General features: G+C 33.0%; 1 protein-coding gene across 3 annotated transcripts in view; it reads left to right on the top strand.

Moving 5' to 3' along the window:
• ELP4 (elongator acetyltransferase complex subunit 4) overlaps nt 1-27,927 on the top strand; it is a 183,111-nt gene that overhangs the window by 43,446 nt on the left and 111,738 nt on the right. For all 3 annotated transcript variants that reach the window (XM_005873067.2, XM_005873068.2, XM_014545207.1), the window contains exons 6-8: nt 4,583-4,667; nt 6,645-6,833; nt 27,287-27,395. In XM_005873067.2, the coding sequence (XP_005873129.1) occupies nt 4,583-4,667; nt 6,645-6,833; nt 27,287-27,395 (383 nt within the window). The remainder of the gene's footprint in view (nt 1-4,582; nt 4,668-6,644; nt 6,834-27,286; nt 27,396-27,927) is intronic.

Raw genomic sequence — 27,927 nt, 5'->3', positions numbered from 1 at the left:
AGTTATTTTACACAATTAGTTAAGACATTTGATATTGGGCCTATTGCCTTATAAGTATATCTCACTATTTGTCATTGGTGAATACCTGAAATATATGTGTAAATAGATTTTTGTTAATGCAAATCGTATTTTCTCAGTGATTTGGATAGTAATTTCAAAAATGCTTCATCTTCACTTTAAAATAATCTTAATTGGTAGGGATAATAGTTTCTCTTTGTTAAGTGTGTCTATCAAGTTGTTAAATAATTATTTAGATGCAGCAGAAGTTCTAATTTTTTAAAGCACAGCAATGAGTCACTTTAATGAGAAAAATTATTCCTAAAAAAGTAAAGAAATGTCATTCTTGAACCATATAATTTTAAGTCAAAATGGACAACAGAGATTATCTAATGCAACTCTTTTAGTTAACAGATGAGAAAAATTTGAAGCCCAGAACTGAAAAATTAAAGACTTTGCCACATATAACAGATTTAGTTAGAGTTGTTGCTAGAGATAGTACTAGAACTCATATCTTCATCATACAATTCACTGGGATATTCTGGTATCTGGTTTATACATTTGTAAATCTACGCTTTTTAATATTACCAAGTTAATATGAGTAAATGTCTGTACAACTAAGAGGAATATCTTCCTAAATCTATACACCTTATTATTTTATTTGATTACGTTTAATGGATCCATGTTCAAACCTCATCTCAGCCACATATTTATTTGAACCCACAGACTTTTCATTGATTCTGGATCTCACTCTGAGGCTTTATCTTAGTTTAGCTAAAGTGCAAATAACTTGAGTCTTAAGTGCCACTTAATTGTTGTACAGCCTTGGGCAAATCACTTAGCTTTTAATGGGTCTTATTTTCTCAACCATAAAATTGAGCTAATGACTGTACTAACTTCTCAAGGTTATTGTAGTGATCAGGTGTTGTGACAGTGATGCAAAACATTTTGGGTATTTATTATGTACCAGACATTTTATCAGCTGATAACATTAAAATTAAATCCAAGTGGTCTTGTTAGAAACAAACTGAGCTTGTTAGCTGAATAAACATTTCACTCAGTTAATTTTATATATACATAATTTTATCTTTGTATGTATTTCTCATACTTGCAGTGGATCCACCCTCCTAGCCAGTGATCTTGTTCCTCTGGCTAGACGGAGATGCAAGTACCTTCCCTACATCATTCCAACTTCACTGCACATGTGCCCATTTTCCCCTTCATTGGGCCTCTTCCCCCAGTGATTTCCAGGGAATGGACCCGTGGTTTCCTGGGAAGTGTGAAGGTGCAGCTTCCTGGTGAAGCTGCCCAGATGACCATGCTTATAATGTCTGGCATTCCCTTTGCTTTCTTCCTATTATTAATATTAATAACTAACTAGTTATGAGGGTAACAGTGGTACATTTATTCTTTGATCACATTAAGACTTGTAAGCATTCCTTTCTTCATTGAGAAACAAATATAATTATCTTACTTGATTTCTTTTCTATATATACTACAGCTGCTTCATTTTCTTACAGCAGATATTATCTCTTAATGACAAATTTCTTTTTACAAGAAAACCAAAAGCTATTTGTTGATATAAATTAATGATCTCTGATACAAAATGTCCCTTAGACTTCTTGCTGATATTGATAGGCACACATTTTTTTTTATCTACTTTTTAAAACTGTTAAACTTGGTCAGCAATATGTAGATTTACATTTGTGTCATTGTGTTCCTTTTTCCATGTTTGTATATTAATATAAATAAATAAATTGCCCTAATCGGTTTGGCTCAATGAATAGAACGTCGGCCTGCGGACTCAAGGGTCCTGGGTTTGATTCCGGTCAAGGGCATGTACCTTGGTTGCGGGCACATACCCAGTAGGGAGTGTGCAGGAGGTAGCTGATCGATGTTTCTCTCTCATCGATGTTTCTAACTCTCTATCCCTCTCCATTCCTCTCTGTAAAAAATCCATAAAATATAAAAAATATATGTTTAAAAAAAAGAAATAAATTTCTGTCAGACAACATGGCATGGTAATATCAGCAGACACATGAATAATGTACATGGGACAATGTTTTAACTAAAGAAAAAATTAAATGCTTGATATGTAAAGGTAAAAATTAAATTTCTAATAATTTTCATATTCTTTGTACTATTATAGTTTTAGAGATATTGTGATATCTCAAGATACACCATTCACTATAAAACTTGCTGAAAATTATGAACCATATAAAGTAGCATACATAATTTGAAATGTAGTGCCTTTGGGACATATTATAAATACTTTGATAGCTTAATCTTTGTTAAGGGTTTGGAAACATAAGGAAGCCAGGTTCATATTTATAGTTGGGTTTCCTTCTTGCCAGTTTCTTTTTTATGTTACTAGACTGTTGAACAACAACAAAAAGACAACATTCTCAAAATTAATGGGGTTTTAAAAAAAAATTTAGATGACAATAGAAGATAATTATTTTCAGCCAAAAATATATTATTAATTACAAGTATTTCTGACACAGAAATGTATCTCATAGAGATTAACAATACTTAGTGTTTTAATGTCAATACCATATAAACTGATTCAGTTTTAAATGCTATAATTTTATGTATACAAGAATGAATATTCTCAATTAGTATACCTAAATGTATTGATTTTCCAAATTTTATTTTGTTACCAGTATTTAATTTCCTAGAAATTTAATGAGCTTGGAGAAGTTTGTTTTACTTATCAAGTTCTAAGCATTTTGATTAGATTATTTCTATCTGTGTTAAATAAGGAAAGAGGTTGTGATGTATTGGCTTTATGTCCATTTTGTTCTTATATCGAAAGAAACCCCATTACTTTTGAAGAGATTCTTAGATCTACTATAGTTATCTTAACAGACTGTGAGAATGTAAAATAAATAACAGATCATGTTATCTGGATAAATGATGGCAACTAAAAAACACTAAGAAGTAATTTATGTATGTGGTATTTATAATGTACCTTCAGGTAGCAAATTTACTACCGAGTACTTAAGCAGATTTTATTAATGAACAATTTTGGGCAGAGAGGAAATGCTTTAAAAAGTTTTCACATATATGAAATAATAATTTTCTTCGGTAGATTCATAATTGGTAGATTAGGATGCACTGGGTATATTCTTGATCCATACTTCTTTAACCCACAGTGACATTCGTCAAATGGTTGGCTGGAATTCATTTCATAATCTGGGACTTTGGAGCAGATTTTACCCCCTGTGCAAAGTTAATTGACCCAGATAGGAATTAAATCTGCTGTATTCAGAAAGTAGAGCTAGCCAGGACAAATATATGTTAAGATATGAAACAATCACATCATTGCCCTATGGAATGTCATTATTTATAGACACATTTTCTCACTCATGGGAGTAGAAAAATGTGTTCATGTAATTTGTTGTATTTTCGCTGAAAATGGAGAAATAACTATGTGAGAAATAATTATACCACCATATCTTTCAGTTGGAGTCATATTTGTTTTGCAAAGAATGGGGTTATTTTCTCTTGGTTTTCTTTTTTGTTTTTGTTAGGTAGGTACTTTGGGGTAGATGTGAATGTTCAATACAATGTTTATAGAGCTATGCATATATTTTTGCTGAACTATTGGCCATTGATTTGGCACACTATGCATTCTGCTATATTTACTAACTTATATTCTTTAGTGTTGCATGTTGCTTCAAATTATATTTCATCCGTTTTTTAGGGCATTTCCTCTGCCTTTGTGATCACTTCATTTAGGATCACAGTAAAGCAGATACTTTTGTATTTTTAAGGTCACCCACAGCTTCTACAACATTAGGCACTTTTATGTTTAGGAACTAGCTGTGCTCCAGGACTCATTATCATGACATTTAATGTTCAGCCATAGCACACAGGTTGTCCATTATGAAGAATCTTAAATTCAGTTAATGTTAAAGCAGATTTTCTTTGCTCTTATTAAATTTTCTTTGAGATGTTTTATAGCATTTGTAAAGTATTTTAAAATAGTGACATTAGGGCTAATATTCTTGTGGGAAATAATTTTGTTTAGGTCATCTTATATTTATCGTCTTTTTTACAAATGAAATGGAGTTTATACTTGTCTTAATTCAGGTTTTGAATTAACATTATTTTAGCAGTTTGTTCTAAGAAAATTAAAACTTTGATGGAAGGTAAGCTCAGGTGATCAGCACATTGATTCAGGAATATTTGGCATAGCAGTTCATTAACTATGTGTTAATTATCTATGATTACTCCTGAAAAGCCATAGTGGCTTCATCTTTTAGGTTGCTTCATTAAATCATTAATTTTCTTCGAGGTAACTAAGCCTGACATAATTAAGTCATCTCAGTCTCCACAGATTTTTATCTTCCCAGGATGTCAAGAACACTGAGCTAGTTAATATAAGGCATTGTATCTTGTTCCTTGGATGTATCGACTTTATTTTTTATAATATTTATACTATTTTGGCTCATTTTAAAATTATATTTAAAAAATCTTATGAATGTATATATTTTCATTATGTACTTACTGTTTTAGATTACATTTGTATTTCCTGTATAATAAAGCCCATTTATGTATTTAAACCACTTCTTACCAACAGTTCTTTGACCCCTGGCTACATAAAGCTGCTTCAGTTTATTCAGAAAATCATTTATGAGGAAGGATTTGATGGATCCAATCCCCAGGTATGAGTACCTTCAAACGCTTTTATAATCATGGATATAATGTTGTTTTCAAGCTCTCTAGGGCTACACCCAGAAGATCTTAGAATAATTGACAATGAACAAGCTGTTTCCAGCTTAGAAGATGTAAATAAGCAGAGCACAGCAGCCTTAGTTTGACTAGTGATGTGTATTCAGAATTTTAGCTATGTTCCCAGTGAATTCACATAAGATGTACACATTCATTGTCAACATGAATTATTGTAAACACCTGGAATTAGTAGGTAGCCACATTTTGAAAATTGTTCTTAAATCTGCAAGTCTTGTACTTTCCCATCTAAATTTTTATATTTCTGTCAATCAGGATTTAATTTTGAATTACCTTATCAGTAAGAGTTAATTATTTTATGATTTTACATTTATTACAGAATACTTCGGGTTGTCTCAGTGAATAAAAAGGCATTTCTGTTTGCTGTATTAAAATATTTTATAACTATTTTTCTGTAGCTCTCTTTTTTAAAAATTTCTCTGAATTACCACTATTAAAGATGTTCCAGTTAGTTTAACTTAAACAAAATAAGGGAAATTTTATTTCTACATATCGTGTGGCTCTGAATTCTTCCTCAGTTATTTTAATTGCTATAGCTGCTAAAAGATTTGCATTTCATTTATATTATTTCAGCAGAATTATTTTCCAAAAGACATTATTTTTATTGAAGAAGACAAAGAAGCCAAGTCTTACTTGTGGCATTATCAACTACACTTGCTCTTAATTCATGAGTTTAAAAAATATTATTGTTGACTTTACTACATTTAACAGTATTAAAGGTAAAATAAATAATTTTTTAAATTTGTCTTAATCATCAGTTTAATAGCAGGTTGAAAATAGTATGTGTGTGTTGTGTGGTGAAGCACATTCACTTATAGATGGCTTTTCGTGTATGTTACAGTTTTTGTGGTGGTCCTTGGTATTTACTACAATTTTGTTACGCTCATTATTGCTCCATTTTTGGTCCTAGTTAAGATTTATGGGCTACATGTCTTCTCTTTGGTGGCAGTGCCTGTCTGGAGAGGTAAATTGGTCCCTGACAGACACCTCTCCCCATTCGCTGTGGTAACTATGGAAACAGGCATGTCATAACAGTTCCTATGGTACAGTGTGCAGAGCTGCTGCTCTTGTAGGATGATGACACATCTTCTAAGACCAAGACATTTTTTATAAATCAAAAAATCAAATGCAATAGCAAAAAGATACATACTTACATGTAAATGTACATGTATACACACACACATATATACACACACACACATATATTCAGACAACCATTAATAAGAAAGCTGTTGTTGGAATGGATTGAAAGGTTTGTTTTCTTGGTTGTTTATTTCATCATTTTCAATAAACAATATTTTTCATGAACGTTGACAGACAACAAACAGTAGCTGGTTTCACTCTCTGAGCCAGAGATTCTGTAACTGTTGACTTTCATAAAAATGAACAGGGTTGAGGTAGACATTTCTATGGTGAATATCAAGAATGCTAAAAAAACTTTTAACTAAATAAAAATATACCAATAAGTCATTTAAAAATATATTTCTAACTTTATTGGAATGAAAATATAGTTAATGAATTTCCATATTGTTAAGTTATGGATTGTATTGTTTGCTAAATTCACAAGTCTTTACATCTGTCTCAGAAACTTTAGATGAAATCAGGAAGTCACAACAGTGCATCTATCAGTCACTACTTAAAATATATTATTCCTGAATCACAATAATATTCTGATACTGAAATAAATCCTGCTTTTTTAAGAGGAAATTTTCATCTTATGGTTTTTATCATTCCATTTTCAACTAAACTAAACTAGTTGGAGGCAGCATATAGAAATAGACTCTAAGAAGCATAATATGATATACTACTATATAGCTCACCTGTGAAGTAAAAGAGGTATCCTATTAGTTAACAAAACTTAATGTGTTTACCTCTCCTCCACTTTCCTTTAGAAAAAACAGAAAAACATTTTACGAATAGCAATCCAGAGTCTTGGTTCACCTTTGTGGGGAGATGATGTCTGCTGTACAGAAAACTGTGACAACAGTCACAGCCTTACAAAATTCCTCTACGTTCTCCGTGGTCTTCTGCGCACCTCTCTTTCAGCCTGCCTCATCACTGTGCCAACACATCTCATCCAGGTAAGAACTTTTCAAAACCACTTTCCCCTAATTAGTGGTGCATAGTAAAGAGCAAAATGTAATTGCTTTAGGAGTCTGATCAATTATTTTCACATGTCCTTTACTAATTTTTTTCTTTGCTTTCTTGTGAACTTGCTAGATCATTGTGATATGAAGTTGATTTTGATCTTTTAATTAATCATAAACTGATCTGAACATAGGTCTTGAAGAAATATTTGTAGACCTATGTGAATAGCAGCATTAACTAAAATGTGGAAGCAAATTAAGTATTCATCAACACATGAGCAGATAAGCAAAATGTATCTTATATTTCAGTGGAATACTATTCACCCTTAAAAGGAAAGGAAATTCTGACATATGCTACAACATGGATAAATCTTAAGGATATTATGCTAAGTGAAATTAGTCACAAGAAGATACTGTGATTCCATTAACATGAGGTAGTTAGAATAATCAAAATCATAGACAGAAAGTAATATGGTGGTTGACAGGGACTGAGGGGAGGTGGGAGTGGGGTGTTATTACTTAAAGGATACAGAGTTTTTGCCTGGCCAGTATGGCTCAGTGGTTGAGCATTAACCTATGAACCAAGAGGTTCCAGTTCGATTCCTGGTCAGGGTACATGCCCAGGTTGCATCCCAGTGGGGGGTGTGCAGGAGGCAGCCTATCAATGATCTCTCTCATCTTTGATGTTTCTATCTTTCTCTCCCTCTCTTAATCTCTGAAATCAATAAAAATGTATTTTAATAAATAAATAAAGGATACAGAGTTTCAGTTTTACAAGATGAAAAGAGTTCTGAAGATGGTGGTGATGGCAGCACATTATGAACATAATACCAATGAACAGCTTACTTAAAAATGAATAAGATGCTAAATTTTATGTTATTTTCTTCTAATGCACATACTAAAACCCTTTAATTCAAAATGACTTAGTTTTATAACAGAAGTTTTAAGTTTTGTTTTGCTTTATTTTTCTAGGAAATAGCAAAAATAACAATAATGATAGCAGCTCAAGATATGGAAATATCATTCCTTGGTCATTTGAAAAGTATCATTTCACCAAGTTATGCAGATCTTCCAAATATTTACACATTTCATTATACAATATCAAACAATCACATTGGTTAATATCACCACCACCCACAATGTTGTATGTGTTGTGAGGTTATTTTTATCATTACTTTTATATTGTAAGAATATGCCACAAATTCTTTATCTTTTCACTTATTGAAGGACATTTGAGTTGTTTCGAGATTGATGCTATTATGAAGCGGCTGTGACCATTCATGTAGTAGTCTTTATGCAAAAAAAAAATTATATATATATATATTCGTCCCTCTAGTAATCACATCTCTCCAAAACTTTTTATTTTCAGTCTTTTTTATTTTAGCCATTGCAGTTCATGTGAAATGTTATGATTGTGCTGATTTGCATTTCCTGGGTAACTAATAATATTGACCATCTTTTCATGTGCTTGTTGGCTATTAGCCTATCTTCTTTTGTCTCAGCGGTTCTCAACCTGTGGGTCGCGACCATCGGAAAACACATATAGTATATCAGATATTTACATTACAATTCATAACAGTAGCAAAATTACAGTTATGAAGTAGCAACAAAAATAACTTTATGGTTGGGGGTCACCACAACATGAGGAACTGTATTAAAGGGTCGTGGCATTAGGAAAGTTGAGAACCACTGGCTAAGTCTTTTGGCCATTTTTTTTTTTTTTAGTTATCTCCTCATTATCAAGTTTTAAAATTGCTTATATATTTTAGGTACACCTCTGCAATAGTTTTTTCCTGTCTGTGATTTGTCTTTTCTATTTTCTTAACATTATGTCTGAAGAGCTGAAGTTTTTAATCTTGATAAAGTTTAATTTATCTATTTTTTAATGGCTAGTGGTTTCTCTTCCCCATTTTTTCCATCTTACCAGTCTTTGTCCTCTACCAATCTTTTTTATGTGTGTTTTCTTCTAAAACTTTTATAGTCTTATCTTTTCAAATAGATCAATTTATTCCAATTTGAATCTTTTACACTTTAGTTTGTATTTTCAAATAGCTTTTGGCTTATTAGTTAACATCCTGATTATATGTTAACTCACTTTATATTCACTAGTTTTCTTTATTAGTAGTACTTTTTACCAAAGTATTCATTGTCTACCTCAAACATGTGATTCTTATATGTACATCTAATACATTGTAGTCTCTGTAAAGTCAGGGCCACATATTTGTAATTTTCCTTTTACTTAGCTTAGGGCTATGATAATAAGTGGAATAAAGTATAAAAATTCCTAGTGCAATACCTAGATTTTTTTATATTTTCAATAAATGTTAAAGGAATATTGATTCTTACTTGGAAATTTATTTCTAATACTCGATTGTTTAAACTTGAATCTGTATTTAAATTTATGTGATTTTAGTATCTTTGTTCAAACCCTATCTACAAATGGCAAGTTTATTAAAATGTCATTAATTATACATAGTTTATTAAAATGTCATTAATTATACACAGTATATATAGTACATTTCAAGTCCTATGACCAAGGAGTTCAGCATAAAAAAGAAATGAATTTTGATTCCTTGGTTAGTAGGATTTATTTATAACAGTCATAAGAGGATAACTCTGTTTTTCTTTAAGGGCTTTTTATAGACTGTGCTTGAACCTAACTTACTATTATGAGTTTAAAATCACACAAATATTATAGGGAAACTCCTTTCTCTAATCATCTTAGACATTGTACACATACTTACATTGTTTGCATTGTTAATGATGTTAAGTCATGATAAAGTTAATGCTTTAATAATAATTTGGTCAGATTTAATGAGCTTCTTGATTATGATGATGAATAAACCTCGAACAGACCTGTCAGATGCTGGTGAAAATAGTGGAACTCATACTACTACTACAACTATGCTATTGCTACAAATATTTATCAGGCACATACTACATGCCAAGTACTATACAAGTATTATGTCCTTGAATCTTCACCACAGCCCTTACCTCTTTTTTTACAAGGTCACACAGTTAATAAGTGGCAAGCCAGTCATGTCCTAACTCATGTCTTTCTCTGACTCCAAACTCCACCCTCTTCACTGTTAGGTTGTATGGTTTCCCTAAGCATCACAAAATCTCTGCAAGATAGGTGCAATGCCAATATCAAAGAAGATTAAACTGAAGTGATTCTCTAAAGCCACGCCTCTATTACACCTTTAAAGCTAGTATCAAATTCATATCTGCTTAACACTTTGCTCTCTGTCACACTACATCGTATGGGTCTTGAATTATTAACTACCTGTGATAGCAGTAACTTTCCATTAGGAAAAAAATGTTCTAGGGTAGCATTGCTATTATTCAGTTTTGTTTTGTTTTTAATACTTACCCGAGGATGTTTTTCTATTGATTTTTAGAGAGAGTAGAAGAGAGAGGGAAAGACAGAGAGAAATCTCGATGTGAGAGAAACACATCGATTGGTTACCTCCTGCTCAAGCCCTGACCAGGGCCTGGCCTAGGAGGAGCCTGCAGCTGATGTGCGTGCCCTTGACTGGAATCAAACCCAGGACCCTTCAGTCTGCAGACAGATACTCTGTCCACTGAGCCAAACAGGCTAGGGCTTATTCAGCATTTTTAAAGAAAAAAAAATCATTGTAAAATCTTTAACAAATTAGTACATGTGAAAGATTAAATGAAGAGTTACATTCTAGACAAGGAAGGAAAAAAATGATGGAAGCCTATTTCCTTACATGTAATTGCAAGAAAAGAAAAACAGTTGTGAAATAAATATATGTAGTTTTTTATGTATTCCAAAGGGACCTATGCAAAGCAAGGGAAAAGAAAGAAAAATTTTTCAAAAGCCATTTTAGGGGTGATCATCTTTATTACTTAGAGAAGAGACCCCAAACCCATTGTGAATGTTGTGACAGTGCTTCCTCTAGCCCCAGTGTAAGGGACCAGCAGTAATATGATTAAAGTAGAGGCCCGATGCACGAAATTCTGCAAGGGGCTCGGCCCTCACAGCCATGGCAGCTTGCCTCAGCCCTCGCACCCCTGGCTTCTTCCAGAAGGTCATCCGGAAGGATGTCTGGAAGGTCATTAGGCCGTCCGGTCTAATTAGCATATTACACTTTTATTATTATAGATAGCCTCAAGTCATCCTATCTCATCAATGATTGAAAGATTGAGATGAGCCCTGACCAGTTTGGCTCAGTGGATAGAGTGTCGGCCTGCAGACTGAAAGGTCCCAGGTTCGATTCTGGCCAAGTGCATGTACCTTGGTTGCGGGCACATCCCCAGTGAGGGGTGTGCAGGAAGCAGCTGATCGATGTTTCTAACTCTCTATCTCTCTCCTTTCCTCTGTAAAAAATCAATAAAAGTATTTCAAAAAAAGAAGAAGATTGAGATGATAAGGTGGACTGGATGTCTGCATATCAGTATTTAAATTTTGGAAATTTATAGACATGTTTAAATCTTTATATAACTGGAAAAGATATAGTTTAAATTTTTGCTTTTGAAAATACCAGTAAAGAGACAACTTTGAAATGGAAATAGAAAAACATAGGGTCAGACTTTGATGACTGCCACTTCCCTAGACAATTTTGCCTATTATAATATAGTAGTATTCTGACCCTAACATCAATTGAGCTGTAAAAAACAAATAATTTCTTTGCTCTTTGAACATGACACCTAACCATATTTTTGTTTTTATATCAAAATATTTAGAAAAAAATATAAAACTTAATAGTTTGCTTAGACCAGTTATGATATAAATAGGGGATAACCCTAACTCTGAAAGACTGGTAAGGAAAATCACAACATTTAGGCTAAAGAAAGAGACTCAGAAGGAGCATGATTACACTGCTTTTAAAATCATACATCAACTTTATCTCTATTGTGACCAGTGCCATCCCTGCAAACTCCAAGTCAGGTTTAAATGGTGATTAATTTACTAAGGGAATTTAGCTTATTCATTCATGAAATAATTTATTGCAGGCACGGTTCTAGGCACCTATAGGGATATAGTATGAACAAGACAAAGTCTCTATCCTGTGGAGCTTTTCAGCAGTGTAAAAGATAGCATGGATAGAGCAGGAAATTAGTATATACAGTATAGGTATTTGCACACTTGAGCTTAGAATTTGATAGTAAGGTGGTTTCTGGCAGGAAATTGAAATGTAGTTTAATATCCTTGGAAATTTTGTCATATAATTAAAAACCTATACATAATAGAATTGTGATACTTTTATTTGAATATGTTATATAGAGTAACACTAGCTTTAAAGTTATATAAAGTAGCTATATCTCTTAGACTGGTAAAACAACCAATTGGTGCTCTTTAGTTATTAGCATTCTGTCAGACTTGTACAGTAATGATTAGTTACCCTTTATTGTACTTTTGGCATGCTTCCCATGTTTAATTTTATTGTAGGAAAGGAGCACATAGTTAAGGAAATTACAAAGAGGATAATAAGTTAAAATAAGGAAAATAATGAGATAGAGTCAAAACTTACTTTAACTTATTGATATTAATAAGACTTTTGCAAGTAGAATGAAAAATAATTATTTTTAAATTTACATTGTGTTTAAGCCTCACAACTTTGAACTTAAAATTTTTTTTTACTTCCTTTAGGTTAAAGATTATCTCCATAACAGCACAGGAAAAAGTAACAAGCATATGTTGAAACAAATGTATAAAAATAAATTCTAAATATCTGTTAATAAAACCCTAAAATTATTCATCAAATATGTCTTTAAAATATATATAGCCCTAAACAATTTTCCCTGTGAAGTAGTAGTATTGCTCATATTGTCACTTTCTAGAATATAGTTTTAGTGTCTGCCCAAAGACATTGCATTAAAAATGTATGTGAAAATGGCCAAGTTAAGCACAGACTTTGTTACGTGCTGAACTGTGGATTTAAGTGTCATTTGAAGGAGCAGAACTATGGACGGCTCCCCTATATTCCAGCATTACTCCGTTCCCAGCTCCCTGCTGTGTAGTTGTTCCACTCGCCAAGAAGCCTGTTAAAGAGCCCCCCAGAGCATGTGTACAGCCCTCCATGTTAATAGTTAATTGGTGAGGATGGCAAGATGAGAGGACAGCCGAACATGTGGTCTCTCAGACTCAAGCAGTAGACAGACCTTTAGTTATAATAACAGCAGCTGCTCACATTCTCACAACTCAACTGTTCAAAACTCTGTTGTCAAGTGAAGGTTGCGGATTCGGGGGGAGAAGGGGTGGAAGGAAAGTTTACTTCTAAGAAAAATAACTACAAACCTGCCTTGAAACTCTTACTACATATTATGTATGAGAATATTATTTCAACTTTGTAAAACTTAAGTATAAATTTCTATATTAAAGGTTGTGATATTTCAGCTACATTGGACATTCTGTTGCTTTTCCCCCATTTGCCTTTAGAAACAAATGTTTGTGTACCCTTTGAAATTTTTTTAAAAAATTTATTTTTCTATTGTAGTTGACATACAATATTATGTTAATTTCAGGTGTACAACATAGTGATTAGACATTTATATAACTTATGGTGACGTACGGTATTATGCTAAGTGAAATAAGTCAGTTTGAAAGTTTTTAATGAGATTTTTTTTTTTTGTAAATCGTTATCTTTGAAGCAATTACAGTAGGATACTGTTTGATATCCATATCTAAGAAGATATAAAACTGTGTTTTTTTGGTCTTAAAAATAAGAACTAGTTTACTGTTAGTGAATTTGTAGTCCATCTTCAAATTATACAAACATTTTGTGTCTTCTAAATTAATTTTATTTTTTATTCCCAGTGACATTTGTGTGCTTGGGGGAAAATGGTGACTGATAACAAGTATTCTTTTTGGAAATAAAAACTGAATTTTATATCTTATTATGATTTCATTAGCAAGGTGATTGGAAAATACATTTCCCCTAGCTTATGCATCTTATCTACACTATCTGTGACAGCTTGTTATTCTCGATTTGTATTTTTTATTAATTAAAAGCACTCTTATCTGAAAATGTCAGGGAATATTGAAGCTCTTAGAATTACAGGTAAAACAGGGAAAGCTTTTTTAAATACCTTTCTCATAGTTTTCTATTCAGAAGAAAATTTACTTTTTATTATTGCTAATCTAAGCAAAATAAGCCAGTCAGAGAAAGACAAGTATCACAAGATCTCACTCATATATGAAATCTAATGAACAAAATAAACTGATGAAAAATGGATCCAGAACCCTACCCAGTTTGGCTCAGTGGATAGAGTGTCGGCCTGCAGACTGAAAGGTCCCAGGTTCGATTCTGGCCAAGTGCATGTACCTTGGTTGCGGGCACATCCCCAGTGAGGGGTGTGCAGGAAGCAGCTGATCGATGTTTCTAACTCTCTATCTCTCTCCTTTCCTCTGTAAAAAATCAATAAAAGTATTTCAAAAAAAGAAGAAGATTGAGATGATAAGGTGGACTGGATGTCTGCATATCAGTATTTAAATTTTGGAAATTTATAGACATGTTTAAATCTTTATATAACTGGAAAAGATATAGTTTAAATTTTTGCTTTTGAAAATACCAGTAAAGAGACAACTTTGAAATGGAAATAGAAAAACATAGGGTCAGACTTTGATGACTGCCACTTCCCTAGACAATTTTGCCTATTATAATATAGTAGTATTCTGACCCTAACATCAATTGAGCTGTAAAAAACAAATAATTTCTTTGCTCTTTGAACATGACACCTAACCATATTTTTGTTTTTATATCAAAATATTTAGAAAAAAATATAAAACTTAATAGTTTGCTTAGACCAGTTATGATATAAATAGGGGATAACCCTAACTCTGAAAGACTGGTAAGGAAAATCACAACATTTAGGCTAAAGAAAGAGACTCAGAAGGAGCATGATTACACTGCTTTTAAAATCATACATCAACTTTATCTCTATTGTGACCAGTGCCATCCCTGCAAACTCCAAGTCAGGTTTAAATGGTGATTAATTTACTAAGGGAATTTAGCTTATTCATTCATGAAATAATTTATTGCAGGCACGGTTCTAGGCACCTATAGGGATATAGTATGAACAAGACAAAGTCTCTATCCTGTGGAGCTTTTCAGCAGTGTAAAAGATAGCATGGATAGAGCAGGAAATTAGTATATACAGTATAGGTATTTGCACACTTGAGCTTAGAATTTGATAGTAAGGTGGTTTCTGGCAGGAAATTGAAATGTAGTTTAATATCCTTGGAAATTTTGTCATATAATTAAAAACCTATACATAATAGAATTGTGATACTTTTATTTGAATATGTTATATAGAGTAACACTAGCTTTAAAGTTATATAAAGTAGCTATATCTCTTAGACTGGTAAAACAACCAATTGGTGCTCTTTAGTTATTAGCATTCTGTCAGACTTGTACAGTAATGATTAGTTACCCTTTATTGTACTTTTGGCATGCTTCCCATGTTTAATTTTATTGTAGGAAAGGAGCACATAGTTAAGGAAATTACAAAGAGGATAATAAGTTAAAATAAGGAAAATAATGAGATAGAGTCAAAACTTACTTTAACTTATTGATATTAATAAGACTTTTGCAAGTAGAATGAAAAATAATTATTTTTAAATTTACATTGTGTTTAAGCCTCACAACTTTGAACTTAAAATTTTTTTTTACTTCCTTTAGGTTAAAGATTATCTCCATAACAGCACAGGAAAAAGTAACAAGCATATGTTGAAACAAATGTATAAAAATAAATTCTAAATATCTGTTAATAAAACCCTAAAATTATTCATCAAATATGTCTTTAAAATATATATAGCCCTAAACAATTTTCCCTGTGAAGTAGTAGTATTGCTCATATTGTCACTTTCTAGAATATAGTTTTAGTGTCTGCCCAAAGACATTGCATTAAAAATGTATGTGAAAATGGCCAAGTTAAGCACAGACTTTGTTACGTGCTGAACTGTGGATTTAAGTGTCATTTGAAGGAGCAGAACTATGGACGGCTCCCCTATATTCCAGCATTACTCCGTTCCCAGCTCCCTGCTGTGTAGTTGTTCCACTCGCCAAGAAGCCTGTTAAAGAGCCCCCCAGAGCATGTGTACAGCCCTCCATGTTAATAGTTAATTGGTGAGGATGGCAAGATGAGAGGACAGCCGAACATGTGGTCTCTCAGACTCAAGCAGTAGACAGACCTTTAGTTATAATAACAGCAGCTGCTCACATTCTCACAACTCAACTGTTCAAAACTCTGTTGTCAAGTGAAGGTTGCGGATTCGGGGGGAGAAGGGGTGGAAGGAAAGTTTACTTCTAAGAAAAATAACTACAAACCTGCCTTGAAACTCTTACTACATATTATGTATGAGAATATTATTTCAACTTTGTAAAACTTAAGTATAAATTTCTATATTAAAGGTTGTGATATTTCAGCTACATTGGACATTCTGTTGCTTTTCCCCCATTTGCCTTTAGAAACAAATGTTTGTGTACCCTTTGAAATTTTTTTAAAAAATTTATTTTTCTATTGTAGTTGACATACAATATTATGTTAATTTCAGGTGTACAACATAGTGATTAGACATTTATATAACTTATGGTGACGTACGGTATTATGCTAAGTGAAATAAGTCAGACAGTTTGAAAGTTTTTAATGAGATTTTTTTTTTTTGTAAATCGTTATCTTTGAAGCAATTACAGTAGGATACTGTTTGATATCCATATCTAAGAAGATATAAAACTGTGTTTTTTTGGTCTTAAAAATAAGAACTAGTTTACTGTTAGTGAATTTGTAGTCCATCTTCAAATTATACAAACATTTTGTGTCTTCTAAATTAATTTTATTTTTTATTCCCAGTGACATTTGTGTGCTTGGGGGAAAATGGTGACTGATAACAAGTATTCTTTTTGGAAATAAAAACTGAATTTTATATCTTATTATGATTTCATTAGCAAGGTGATTGGAAAATACATTTCCCCTAGCTTATGCATCTTATCTACACTATCTGTGACAGCTTGTTATTCTCGATTTGTATTTTTTATTAATTAAAAGCACTCTTATCTGAAAATGTCAGGGAATATTGAAGCTCTTAGAATTACAGGTAAAACAGGGAAAGCTTTTTTAAATACCTTTCTCATAGTTTTCTATTCAGAAGAAAATTTACTTTTTATTATTGCTAATCTATTGTGTCATAGTCTATACTTTTAGGAAATTATAAACATAAACAACCTGTTAAATTTCTCCTTAACTATAACAACACAGGAAAGTAACCTTCTTTGACATTATTGATAATAAAATATGAAATAACATTTTCTCATTCTAGATTAATTTTAAGTATTGCGAGCCTTTAATGTATTTTGGTTACAAAACATTAGTGGGTAAACTAAAGTTTCTTTTAGTCAAAATATTTCAGATTTTAAACTGGGCTGTAACATATCTTTATTGGTCATCTTTGGCACTTGGTCAGTTAATAGCCTTATTAAGTTTTTATTATATAACCAATGTTTTTCAACAATTTGTCCTGCGGAATTCCCATCCCCCTCCCCCCACAAACTATCTTATTGAAGAAAACTATTACCAGCATGTTAGCTTATACCTAGGAAAGTTTAGGAAAATTTCTTTTCTAAAGAAAGCAAGAAGAAAGGCCTTATTATAATGTCTCTTGAAAATTGAATACGGTTTTATTTATTGTGTTATTTTAATTTATACACAGTATTTTCAAATTAATCTTCTACAGTATTAATTGTATTATAGCTTTGAACCCACTGAAGTGAATGATACAATATCTTTCAACATAGAGAAATTCAGAACACACCTTTTCATATCCATAAACTTTTGTTCATGCTGAGTATTTTAGCAGCTAAACTCTGTCAAGTAATGAACTGCTTTTGAACCAACCACTAATATGGGATTATGAAATGTGGACTACAGTAGTGGCCTTGTGAATTTCTTTCAATGTGAAGTCTTTTATTATTAAAACAAGAACTATGGACAATTGCATGGTGAAGTTCATAACTATAAAATTTTGGAAAATGTTTTTAATTGTTGATATGAGTATCATTATAGGAAAGCATAATGCTACCTCTGTCATATAATTTAATCTATTTAAATGGTCTTTTTAAATGTAATGAGAATATTTAAGGATGAAAATTACAGATTTAATCTCTTGATCATAACTATCATTGCCAAAAGATAAAATTAGATATCCTGGCTGTCAGTTTTTCATGAATTCCTTTAAAAAAATGATATTCTCAACTGAGAATCTGCCTTTAATTTTTCTAGCTCTCTCAGCTACTCTGAAATAGATTGTAAGAAACTAACTTTTAAAAAATTTTTAAAGAAGCAATGTTAAAAAATGAACTGAATCATATTAAACCATTTTAATTATACACCATATTTATTAAATTCCAGTTTCTGAAAATTTAGTAGCTTCATGTGAGTCTAATGAGTCGTAAACAAAATCTGTTTTTCTTTGCAATAACAAATAATAGAACTTTGTTTCAACTCTGCTGCTGCAGGCTTGGGATCTATGTTTTTATAGCTGCATTGTTTCTTATCATATCATGTGTCTATTATCTGATTTATTTTTTAAATCTAACTTTAGCTTATATGCATATCTAATTTGCTTTCTTTATCAAGAATGTTTGAAACTTTTACATAAATAAACTTCAAATTATGTATAAGTTTCTGTCTATATAGAGCATTAGTAACAGTATGTGTACCATTTTACCTTAGTGTAAATATGCATATTAAATAAGAGCAGGATATTTTAAATTGTCAATATGGTAAATGTGCATTTTTAAAAGAAAAAATTACCATTAAAAACCTTTTGTTATACTTAATCTAAGCAAAGCATATTCGGTAAGCCATAGAAAGAAAATATTTTTTAATGTTTTTTTGTTTTCGCTAAAATAATTTTGTGATGTTATAGTTCACATTGCAGTTCATACTGTAGTTCCTTTTAGTGATTACGGTTGTTAAAGTATTATTTAGAGCCAAAATTTTCAAATGGATCAACGATAGGAATAGTGAAATGTCTCATCACAGTTTGGAGATTGAGTCATCTGTTTGGGCATATGGAATCTTTGGCTGCTGGACGGCATAGTCTTTATAATGCCCAGTGTCCAGGCATGGGCACAACTGTTCTGGGAGCAGAAGCAGGGAGGGACCTCTGTGTCCAGTCCACTAGAACATGGTAGGAGAAAAAAGCAGGGAGGGACTTTAACATTTTCGTTATAGGCTGTCCTCTACTATAACGCCTTTCATGTATAGACAAGAAATACAACTTCATTTAATTTTGCATTTATTTTACAGATGATATTACTAAGCTTTTTATCTTTGGTGTTACAAGCTATCTGAAAAACACCCGTGAGAAAATATAGGTTTATTTCTACTTATATACTTGGATGCGTACCTTCTCATAAAGAAAGATGGCTGTCTTCAAAACAGGATGACACTTCTTCGTGTTGAGACAAAACGTGCTTGTAACCAGTTATAATTAAAAGTTGTTTAAGTATCAGGTCATATATTATATCCTAACGTTATGTTGTAGCCCTTTGCTATTAATTACATTATTATTACTATATAAAGAGTCCCTGCTTCTTTAATAATGTTTTCGCACTCTATGTAGTTAATCTTTAATGTTGGGAGGACAGGGAAGAGATTAAATTAGCCTTATGACCTCTTTCTCTTCTAGGCTGATGATGGAAAATAAAAGCTCATAGCCACAAAATGTAACACTTAGAATTAATATTTAATTAGATTAGCGAATTGTACACTGTGGCTGAAAGCTTCCAGAGAGTTGTTAGTGCCACAATTGACCTACAGGTTTAGTAATAACTCACTTCTAGAAGCAAGTGCCAGTTCAGCATAGTAGAGCCACTGTAAGAAAGTCCTGAGAGATTAAAATCAGCAAACCAAATGGCAGGCAGGGATTCCTGGGATGGAGCCTTCTGGAAAGCTGGGAGCTGGAATCGCTTTTAAGCCAGGATTCAGATGAGAACAGTGGGTGAAAAAGCTGATCCCTCCTGTTCTGGGAGCTTCTGGTTGTAGTCCAAAATCTTACAACAGATTTTTACTAAATGTTTTTGCTGAAGCTATTAACTTACATTGGAAATCAAATATTGAATAATTTTTCTGTAAAATTTAACAAATGTTTGTGTAAACGTCTGTTCTTAATTTCTTACATATTAGTACATAATATCTGTAAACTCAGATCATTAGATTATCAGATAAGTTTGGCGCTGTACATCTATGCTGTTTTGCTGTGACATGCTGTTTCCTTGTTCCCTGTATAGTTGATTTATATGGTTCATTTCTATATTATTTCATTACGGGGCATTATGCAGAGCTAGAGAAAGAAATTCTGAAGTCTTCAGCCCAAGATTGTTTTTTTCTTCAAAAAAGTATGTATATTGAAAAATACAGTTTGGTCTTTATTTTGAAGGCCTTATATTATAAAAGCAATGCTACATTTGCTTATTTTTATGATGCAGTTAAATTACAAGATAAATAATTGGACCTCCTGGTGAAACACTGGATCCTTATATTTCTGACAAGTTAATTTGGCGAAAAATAAAATACCATGAGTTTGAAAACGTGCAAACATAGAGCAGCCAACTGAATTAAGGAACACCTTACATAATTTATTGGTTATATCTTAAATAATTAAAGAAAAGCTTATCATTAGTTAAAAATTCAAGCAGGTGAGAGCCTTGCCAGCAGAGGGAGTAGTCCTGTCTTCCGTCAGGTTCCCATCATTTTCCCACCTGCCTCAGCTTTTTCCCAGCCAGTTTCCCATCTGGACCTGGCTCTGTCAGCCTGTTCCTGATGACAGGCTATAATTTTATACTCAATATGGGATTATTCTAAGCTGATTTTAAACTTTACTATCTTTAACCTACCACTGCATCACGAACATCAGCTGGATGCTCTGTTTGATATTTGGATATCCGCGATTGTTTTTCTGGGCAGGGTATGTGTGAGCTTTTGGACATCTGTGAATAGCATTTTAAAGATTTCAAGAGTAAAGTAGTAAGCAACAAATTTCTGATTTAGGAAGTTGCACCATAAAACATTTTGAAGCCAAAAATACAGACAAATTTCTGTATGAATAATTTCTATAATATGAAACTAGAATATGTATAGTTTATGAAAATGCCTAAAATTAATTTAAAATATCATACTTTATTTTGTTTAGCCTATTCATTGCAGTATTTTGTTCACTCCATTTTATAAGAGTTTTCAGAATGTAAGATTGTACAAATGTTTTATAGAATTAAAGTTACAAAGAAAACTGATATAAATAAATGTTCTGCAAAGCATATAGTGTTTGAGGCCAGTGTAAATGTAAATAATGTTTCTGAAAGTGTTCTTTTAAAAATGCTTGTTTTAAAGAGCCAACATTTTCATACCAAATTTACAATACCAAGTATTTGATCAGATAAGAGACACAAAACAACGTGGCTCCATTGCTTAATCCTAGCAAAATTTGGCAACTTACTCAGCAATTTCTTTTGCCCTTGAGGTTAAGTATATTTACCATTAGTTCCTTTGTAGATATCTTTTAAGCATTAGAAAATGGAATCAAAATGTGTTTGTTTTGTGATTTCCCTACATGACTGTCAGCTTACCAAAGTTTCTCTATATTTTAAAACTAACTGTGTATGACTTTGAATAAAGTTCAGTGTTAAATGTGAAAAGATTTAATTTAATACCTTCCTTAAGGTATTAATATTATTAATATTATAAATATGTACTACTATAATTTTATTTGATACAAGTATATTCTTTCTTAAACTCAAAATATTTGAACAGCATTATTTCCCCACTATCCAATTTTTTAAATAATATAAAAGTCTAATTTACAGAAATAAGTGATAACTCTGAGCAAGAAAGGGGAAGATTTATAAAAAATTACAAACAGTAAAAGTAATTTTGTTATGTCATAGTCTCTATTTCTATAGGATAAAGAACTTAGTAAGTATGGGAAAACCTCTAGATTTAAAAATCTCTAGATTTTAAAAATGTCTAGATTTATCCTTTTATTCAAGATTATTTTTTAATTACATGACAGTGTACGCTTTAGTCTGATTGTGTTCCTATGCATATTATTTTTCAGAAAATGTTATAATTTGAGTTGTTGAGCACACTCACACTCACATCATATCATGTATTAGGGTCAAACATTAAGCGACTTAAATATTTCTTTAACTTTTCAACGTTAACTTACTCATGCTTTTGTGTATGTATCCCAAATTGGATGTGTGTGCCATACTCACTGGGGACTTTGCTCTTCATACTTTGTGTTTGCTGTCTTTCCTATTTGAGTAATCCAAGAACTTAACTCTTATTTAAGGCATTGCATAAATGCTTTATGTTATTTGGTTTATTCCTTTCAAGCTTCTTGATAATTAAGTGATTGGTTAATTAATTTTTAATTCTCTTGTTAATTTTTTCCCAGGAAGTATATTTGTTTTGTTATGTACTAAATCTTATATTATTGAGATAATTAGGTCAAAGAAAGTTTAAAGTATGGGGTATTCTGATTGTTACTTGGCTGCTCTAAATAGATATCTAAACTCATTCTATTAAAAAATAGAGGGAGTTTATATGGCAGTAGTTGAATTTTTATCTCTTCACAAAGTTCATGGTGTGGGCTTAATGAGTTTTTAATTGAAAGGGAGCATTAAATTAATCTTCCTTTATTTAAAATCCATTTAGTGAATTGGGTGTGTCCTAGTAAAAGTGGTTACCATTCTATAAAGGCAAACAGGAGGCATACTATGAAACCAAAACAGGAACAATCAAAACAAAATCTTAAGTTTTTGTGAAATTGGACTTGAAAGTAGACAACTGGACAATCTGATTTGCCTTTTTATTTGTAATAGCATTGACATAATTTAAACTTAAATAATTAAGAAATTACACTGCAACAGAACATTTTAAGAGCCTTTTATGTAACATAATACAATGCTATTTGAGTCTGCCAACAAACTCTTAAAACTCCTGGACACTGGCTCTCTTCTCTCCTGGCTTCCCTCCTAGTCATGTCTTGGCTACTATCCAGAGCTGACAACTTTCACCTAGGAGCGAAGGGAGATTTGTCTAATATAAGAAGGATTTTTGAGCCATCCTAGACTTTCACATCCAGATGGGCAAAGAGGAGGGATGGCAGTGTCATTGTACATGCCTGGGTGATGTCATTATGCCATGCATTCAGTATAATCATTAATTTACTCATACTGGTGAGTCCCAAATGTCCTTATTCAAATGTTCTTTATTGGGAATTGTAAAGTAACAAGTTCAACATTTTTAAAAGTTACATTCAAATGTATGCCTAAGTAATTGATGAACATACCTTTGCTTCTCCATTTTCAACTACATATACTGTAGGCCAAAGAGGTGTGTGTTGCTAAACACCTAAAAACTCTTAGAATCTGTTAGGATGAGAATGTGGAAGTTCTAGTGTCGAGGCCTCTGCTCAGATCCTTATGCTAAAGCTTTCTGAACATTGCTGGTTATATTATGACAATTTATTGTCCACAGTGTATTCATCTTAAAATGCATTGTAATTAGTATTTTAAGGACTTTTTTGCAATCATTAATTTTAGATTCTTTCAAGCAAATTCACCCACCTTTTATCTAAAAAAGCATTTAGTATTAATATTGTAATTTGAAAGACCTTTTGACAACAGTGGTTTTAAGGTATGATTACATCAGTAGACCATACTCTTTATGAATGTTGGAGGTACAGAAGTAATCTGCAACACAATCTTAACTTTTTAAAACATATATACATTTACATACCCAAATATATTTCATACTTTTACAGAATATTGGAAGGTTATATACCTTTAATTACAATAAAGTTGGGCTCTTTGATGTTATGTAATTTCCAGTGTTTTTGATTCTATAGACATTTTTCAGATATCTTTACAACTTTCACAATCTGGTTTGCCACATCACATAAACTACTGTGCAGAAAGGAGTAAGGTCATTGTTAAATATAAATTATTTTCTGTTAATAGTATGATTAAAAGCTTATTCTTGTGCAAATACTTCATGAAAGCTTTAAAAATAGAATTTAGTTTATAAGTTAATAACTATGATATAAACTTAGGGAACTTTATATATATATATATAACAAATGAAATATATATTATGAAATTTTGAGATTTGAAATCTAGGCTATACACATCGTTTACATTTGGAATTCTTTAGTTTTCCTCTGCAAAGTGGAAATTAATGTTTTATGTCCCACAAACTACCTTAAAAAGACCTATAAAGTTGATAAATATTACAGAGTTTTAAATAGATTACTAATAAATTTTAAGGTTAAATTAAGGAAGAAAACCCTCTTTGAAATAAACAAATGTCAGATTGACCATGTAAATACACAGGATACTACTAGAATGGAAGGTGAATCCCACCCTTAAGCCCCATAGTTTCTATTATTCATATAATTGAGAAAGCCCTAGATTTTATATCAATGAAATCCTAAATATTTGAGTTCTAACAAAAACTGGCTTTTATCATTTTAGATTCAGATATTTAGATACAAAGGCTTAGTCTTCTATTTATAAATAAAAGGAAATCTGACCTTTTTGATTAAGAAATTTTGTCAGTAGCCTTTTTAAGTGCTTGTTCATCAGAGGGTCCATGAGAGGAGCACTCGTCCCAGTGGAGTTTATCCTAAAAATGAAATGATAAGAGCCTGCTGGTTGTTATCTAAGATTCTTCTTAATGGGAGAGCCACATGGTTATTCTTCATCTCTCACTCTTCTCACCCTCCACAACCAACCCAGCCACACCCCACCCCCACCCCAACATTGTTCAGTACTCAGTACAATGAATCATTTTCAAGTTGACTCATTGTGAACTGTCTCCCAGCTGTTGGAATGTCTGGCAGACATTTCTGTTTGGGTGAAGAATAACTGGCTGAAACCCAACCTGGATGGGTTTGATTTAATGGTCTTTGGCTAAAGAAATATTGAGAGGAGCATGTTCTGAAGGCCCTGTTATTCCTGGAGTAAGACCATCCCTTGTGACACAGAATTGAAAATAAGGAATCAATCTGATTATTTTCTCACCATTGAGTGAAAAATTGCTTTAGGAAAAACAGGCATTTCCAAATTTTGTTTTTTTCTATACTTGGTGCTCATGTCATTGAAAGTATTAAAGGCAATGAAGAATAACTATTTTCACTTCTTCCTTTTAAGGACACTAATTCATAGGCTGAAATATCCTTTATGTAGCACACATTTCTAGCTATGGGGGAGTTTCAAGTACAACCCTAGGTGTGAGTTAAACAGTCATCCTATATAATTAAAAGGTAATATGCAAATAGACCGAACAGCAGAACAACCGAACAACCAATCAAAGCATAATATACTAATGATATGCTAATGCTGCTCAACTGCTCGCTATGACGTGCACTGACCACCAGGGGGCAGATGCTCCAACTGGTAGGTTAGCTTGCTGCTGGGGTCCAGCCAATCAGGACTGAGTGAGATGGGCCAGACATGTCCTAGAGCCCTCCTGCGGTCCCCCCCTGGCCTGATTGTGCACCAGTGGGGTCCCTCAGCCTGGCCTGTGCCCTCTTGCAATCTGGGACCCCTCAGGGGATGTCAGAGAGCTGGTTTCAACCTGATCCTGCAGGCCACTCCCCTTGGGAGAGCACCAGACGCAGGGCACATGGCTGATGAGCACTGCTGTGGCAGCGGGAGCCTCCCAATCAGGGACTGATTGGGTGCGAGCCTGCGGCAGGCACAGTGGGGCCAGAATGAGTGGGAGCGGCAGGTAGGAGCTGCAGGTGGCGTTAGACTGTGGGTTTCAGCCCAATTCCTGTAGGCCACCCAAAGGGACCCCACCTGTGCAAGAATTCATGCACTGGGCCTCTAGTTTCAACATAATGTTTAGTGACAGGGGCTACTATGTACTTTATGCTGAGTCTGGTAACATCTATCAGCCCTCTTTTATTTTTCTTTCTTATACCATCTTCATAAGAGGACTTAAGAAGCAGAGGAATACCAATAAACTCTGTAGTCAATCACATTTTCAGAAAGTGAACATCTTTGACTATATTTGGACTTTTCTCTAATAGGGCACATGGCCTCTGACTAATAAATGTTCTTGACTGTTTTACATTTCTCATCCTTTTTATAAAGGTTAGTTTTAAACTGGTGGGCATTACCAGTGTGTAAAGTGGAAGTTTCCAAATGATAAAATTTTACAAACAATACTTTTTTTAAACTTATAGAGCTCTTCATAACAATTTCTTTTTCTAGGATGTTAAAGCTTATACAACAGTTTTCTGACCTACCAGCCTGTCAAATGAAAAGAAATGAGGGCTTTCCATCAAATAAAATTATTCAAGAAAATCTATAAGATATTTAATGATTATATTGTAAAGCTATGAAATTCTGGGTATTTTAGAACTTTTGCTACTTAAAATATAACTTTTTAAGGATGTATTGTTTTTGTTTTTTTTAAAATATATTTTATTGATTTTTGAAGGACTGATGCCAACACCTCTGACTTTAGGAAAAGTCACTTTGATGCCTAATTCAAAAGCAATTGTAATACATAAAATTAAAACTTTTAAAAAAATCTTTATTGATTTCAGAGAGGAAGGGAGAGGGAGAGAGAGAGAGACAGAGAGAGAGAGAGAGAGAGAGAAACATCAATGATGAGAGAGAAACATTGATTAGCCGCCTCCTGCACAACCCACACTGGAGATGTGCCCGCAACCAAGGTACATGCCCTTGACCGGAATCGAACCTGGGACCCTTCAGTCCGCAGGCCAGCGCTCTATCCACCGAGCCAAACCGGCTAGGGCAAGGATGTATTGTTTAATAATACTTTTGTATCATATCAAAGTGTGTTGGAAAGGGAAGGGTAGGCTACTAGTCTAGTGCTAGTTGCCTACCATCTTTTCTTTGCCTTTATCACCATACCAGAGCCAAATAGCAGCATCTGGAAAGAGAAAACAGAAAACTCCAGAGCTAGCCATGCTGCAGCCTTTTAGCTGGATCCTTCCCTGTTTCTAATATGAGAGATGACCTCGGCTGGTTCCGGACTGGGATCTGGTCCCATTTGACAGATGACAGTAGGGCCTTCTACAGTTACTATACTGTCAACTGCTCTTGAATCCTGATGTCCGTCACATTTTCCAATGGCCAATGCCTAATGTAATTTGAAAAATAATAGTATATGAGCATAAAGATATCCTTGCCTCTTAAAATAAGAGAAAAGTAATTAATTTATATTTTCTACCAAAACTAAAGTATGTCCCCCCTCAGTGCTTTGATTTAAAATAGAATATTTACATCTCTTCATGGAATTTTCAATTAAGGACATACTTTCATCCAGTTTTTGTTGTTAGTCTGTCTCCTCTACAATTTGTCATTGAGATGGCTTAATGGCACTGTATACAGGTTATTTTTTTTAACATAACATGAGATTTTTGTTTGCTTGTTTTTCAGAATAAAGCAATTATTGCTCGTATTACAAACTTGTCAGATACAGTCATTCATCTGGAGTCGTTTATTGGTTCTAACAGAGAAACCAACCCATTATATAAGGATTATCATGGTAAGCAGCACCTTCATGATGAGAATATCATGTTCCTGGTTCCTCCTAAGGTACCTGGAAGCATCTTGTCCAGTCATAATACCTACTGTTCAGTGGCATGAATTCTATTTTGTAATATATCTCTTAAATGTTTTCTACTCCTGGCCAGTCTTCCTTGACACCTTGTCACCAAAGGATATTAAGACTACAGACAATGGTAACTGTTTGAAAGGAGTCACACCCAGTGCTAAGGCATGGCGCAGCCAGATGTGCATTGTTGTCCGATGGCTTGAACTTGCTGTGAAGTCAGTCATACTTATTAGCCATGTTTGAAATAAGTATATTAATTGTAATAATAGCAGCTTTGTATAAGGGTTCATACTTTACAGAGCTTAGCTATCTACACTAATAAAAGAGAAACATGGTAATTGGCGTACGACCGCTACCCTTCCCATTGGCTAATCAGGGAGATATGCAAATTAACTGTCAGCCAAGATGGCGGCCGGCAGCCAGGCAGCTGATGCGAACAGGGAGGCTTGCTTCCTTCAGTGAC

Source organism: Myotis brandtii, unplaced genomic scaffold (assembly GCF_000412655.1).
Source record: "Myotis brandtii unplaced genomic scaffold, ASM41265v1 scaffold399, whole genome shotgun sequence".
Taxonomy (NCBI): Eukaryota; Metazoa; Chordata; class Mammalia; order Chiroptera; family Vespertilionidae; genus Myotis; species Myotis brandtii.
The sequence above is the reverse complement of the archived record's forward strand: the minus strand, read 5'-3'. Positions and strand labels throughout refer to the sequence as shown.